The 3,942-nt window shown below is 37.1% G+C and overlaps 1 protein-coding gene across 1 annotated transcript; it reads left to right on the top strand.

Annotated features, from left to right (window-relative positions):
- Positions 1-599: 599 nt before the first annotated feature.
- On the top strand, positions 600-2,246 carry LOC101252789 (uncharacterized). The gene has a single exon (XM_004243022.1). It carries the CDS (start codon positions 600-602, stop codon positions 2,244-2,246), a length of 1,647 nt encoding a protein of 548 aa, XP_004243070.1.
- The last annotated feature ends 1,696 nt before the right edge of the window (positions 2,247-3,942 follow it).

Genomic DNA, 3,942 nt, shown 5'->3' with positions numbered 1-3,942 from the left:
TTTTTTTTTTTTTAAAAAAATAATCTAGTAATAAAAAGTTACACGGCAAATGTTTGATAGAATTTTTAAATTATTTATCATCGAAAAATATCCTCTAGGTTATGACATAAATTTAGAGATACGCCTTAACTAAATTATAAAAGTCCTCTTATCAGTGCATTTTTCTGGTAAATTTATACACCTTTTGACTTACTTGACATATTCTGTGACTCCACATAATTGAGGCGCGTGAGAGATGTTTGGATGTTGTTAAATAAAGAGATATTTTCCATTAATTAGTTAGTTGTATCTTGTTAGTTATATTGTTAGAAAGGTAGTTAGAGTTTGTTAAAAGTTGTTAATGAAGTGTATAAATACAGTATGTACAGGTTGTTGAATACAAGTTGGAAATACACAAACATTATATTTCCTCTCCTCTCTCTTCTCTTCTCTTCTCTTCTCTCATCTTGAAGGTCCTCACATGGTGAAGATCAAGGATCTTAACATGGTATCAGAGCTTGAGTAATCGATCTCATATTCCTTCGATCTTCTTAGTTTCTGGTTCACGTTTCATCTCATTTCTTTACTGTTTCTGTTTTCTCCTGTTCGACATCTCAACAATGGTGAATGCTAGTTCACCTGCAGATCTGCAAATTGGAGCTGAAGTCGTACCCACTTTGGTAACAATCGATCAACTCCATCCTTTGTTTCTTCAGCCCAATGATACACCAGATAGTTCCCTAATTTCGATTAAACTAACAGGCCCTGAGAATTATGCATTATGGAGTAGTTCAATGCGAATTAGTCTGTTAGGTAAAAGCAAGTTAGGATTTGTGGATGGTCGATATCCTAAAGAGAAATTTGATGCTTCTCTTCATGATTTGTGGGAGAAATGTAATGTCATAGTCCTTTCATGGATTATGAATTTTGTATGTACTGAATTACTTAGTGGGATTGTATATGCTACAAGTGCATATAAGGTGTGGACTGATCTACAAGAACGATTTGACAAGGTTAATGGATCTCGAGTCTTCTTCCTTCATTCACAAATTTCTACGCTTAACCAAGGAATTTCTTTTGTTTCAACCTATTTCTCAAAACTAAGAGAACTATGGGCAGAATTTGATGCATTGATGCCATGTCCTGGATGTAATTGTGTTGAGTCTAGGAAATATGTGGAACACTTTGAGTATCAACGCCTTCTTCAATTTGTGATGGGTTTAAATGAGTCTTACTCACAGTCTATAAATCATATCATGATGATGCTTCTTACTCCATCGATTAATAAGGCATATGCCATGATCATTTCTGAGGAAAGTAGAAGATCTCTGGGTTCTTCTTCTTCCTCTTACAGCTCTGAAATTGCTGAGGGGACAGCTTTGTTTAGTGGTAAAAGCAACTCGAGTGTACGCACTAACTATCAGGGGAATAATTCCTTTTACAAGGGCAGAAGCAGAAGGAGTGATCTCTACTGTGATCAGTATCATCTCACAGGTCACACAAAAGCAATGTGTTACAAGTTAATTGGATATCCTCCAGATTATAAATTCAAGAAGAAAACAGGATCATATATCAAAGAAAATGAAACTAGTAAGGGCAATCCTAATCCTAGTGATATTGGAAATCAGTTAGGGGGTCAATCTGCCAATTTTGCAGGATCTTCTCACATGTCTAAAGGTTCTACTAATGCATTTGGTGCTATTCCTCAATTTACTAAACAACAATACAAACAGATCTTAACCATGCTTGATTCAGAAAAATCTGAAGCTGATCATGTAGCCTTGACAGCAGGTATGATCCCTCATACTACTATCATTTCAGATGATGTTAAGTGGATAGTCGATTCTGATGTTTCTAGTCATATAGTTATTTATGTTGAGCTGTTATCCCACACTACAACAGTAAACAAGAGTGGTCTAGGCAAAGTTCATTTGCCTACTGGTAATGTAGTCAATGTAACTCACACAGGATCATCCTGTCTCTTTCCTGGTCAAGAGATAACCAATGTCATGCATATTCCTGAGTTCAAATACAATTTGTTGTCTGTTTCTCAACTGACAAAGGAGCTTCAGTGTGCTGTATTATTCTATCCTGATTTTTGTATTCTTCAGGATCTCTCAAGTGGCAAGGTGAAGGGGATTGGTAAGGAAGAAAATGGCTTGTATGTGTTTCAATCAGGTCATAAGAAAGCATTTACAGCAAATGTTGCTGCTGCAGCTACTAATGCATGTTCTTCATCACTTAGAATGTCTCTCTACAGATTCTGATAGCTATAGCATGAGTATGAATCTTTGGCACAAGAGGTTGGGTCACACCTCTTCTGTCACTATAAGGAAGCTGTTTGGTCATAATTCTACACATTGGGACAAATGTATCAAGAGTTGTAATGTGTGTCCTTTAGCAAAACAAACTAGACTGTCTTTTCCATTAAGCACTACTACTTCTGAGTATTGCTTTCAGTTAGTTCATGGTGATGTTTGGGGTCCTTATAGAGTTCCTACTCATAATGGAAAAAAATACTTTCTTACACTTGTTGATGACTATTCTCGATATACTTGGTTGTTTCTACTACCTTTTAAAGCTTATGTTGTTGTTGTGCTTAAGGAATTTCTGCTTATGGTTCAGACTGTTTATTCTTCTGTAGTGAAGTGTCTTAGGACTGATAATGGGTGTGAGTTCTTTAACTCACAAATGAATGGATTGCTAAAGTCTTTTGGGACTGTACATCAAAGTTCTTGCTCTTACACTCCACAACAAAATGGAGTGGTAGAGAGGAAACATAGACACATTTTAGAAGTAGCAAGAGCTATTAGATTTCAGGCTGGTGTACCATTGAAATTTTGGGGTTATTGTGTGATCACTGCTGTATACATCATTAATAGACTGCCTTCTGCAATTATTCAAGATAAATCTCCTTTTGAGAGACTTCATAGACACTCACCTTCTCTAGCTCACATGAAAGTATTTGGTTGTTTGGGGTATGTAACTCAGGTAAGAAAGGTGGACAAATTTTCTCCAAGAGCTATTCCTGCAGCATTTCTTGGTTACTCAGTGTCAAAAAAGGGCTATACTATGTATGATTTTGAGTCCAAAGTATTTTTGACAAGTAAGATGTCTTGTTTCAGGAAGATGTTTTCCCTTTCAAGACAACTTCCACTTCTTCTTCTCATTTGTTTTCCTTGAAGGAAGATGAACTGCAGTCATCCTATATAGAGAATAATGCTCCATCATTCAATATTCCTGCTCCTGCTCCTTCCTCTTCTGTTCCCTCTATGGATAGTTCTTCAATGGGTGATGCTTCTGTTTCTGAAACTTCAACACTACAATCTTCAACAGTTCCTGTTACTAGAAAGTCTTCCAGGACTACTAAGCCTCCCATTTGGATGCATGACTATGTCTCCACAAGCAAAGGAAGTGCAAATTGTTGTTATCCAGTATCTGATGTGGTTAGTTATGATCACTTATCACCTGTGTGTAGAGCTGCTTTGGCATCTGATTCTGTCATCAAAGAACCTACTTCTTATACTGAGGCTATTAAAGATCCAAATTGGGTGGCTGCTATGCAATCTGAAATTCAAGCATTACAAGATAATCACACTTGGAGTTTAGTTGAACTACCAGCTGGAAAGAAACCTATTGGGTGTAAATGGGTGTTCAAAGTTAAATACACATCTTCTGGGGCTGTGGAAAGGTACAAGGCTCGACTTGTAGCTAAAGGTTATAGCCAACAAGAGGGGTTAGATTACACTAAGACCTTCTCTCCAGTTGCTAAGATGATCACTTTCAGGTCAGTTGTGGCTGTGGCAGCAGCTAAACATTGGTCTATTTTTCAGATGGATGTTCATAATGCTTTTCTTCAAGGGGATTTAGTGGAGGAAGTGTATTTGGAGGTTCCCTCTGGTTTTGCTAGCCAGGAGGGGAAGCATGTTGTCTGCAAATTACATAAGTCTCTTTATGGACTCA

Source organism: Solanum lycopersicum, chromosome 7 (genome assembly GCF_036512215.1).
Source record: "Solanum lycopersicum chromosome 7, SLM_r2.1".
NCBI classification, from domain to species: domain Eukaryota; kingdom Viridiplantae; phylum Streptophyta; class Magnoliopsida; order Solanales; family Solanaceae; genus Solanum; species Solanum lycopersicum.
The sequence above is the reverse complement of the archived record's forward strand: the minus strand, read 5'-3'. Positions and strand labels throughout refer to the sequence as shown.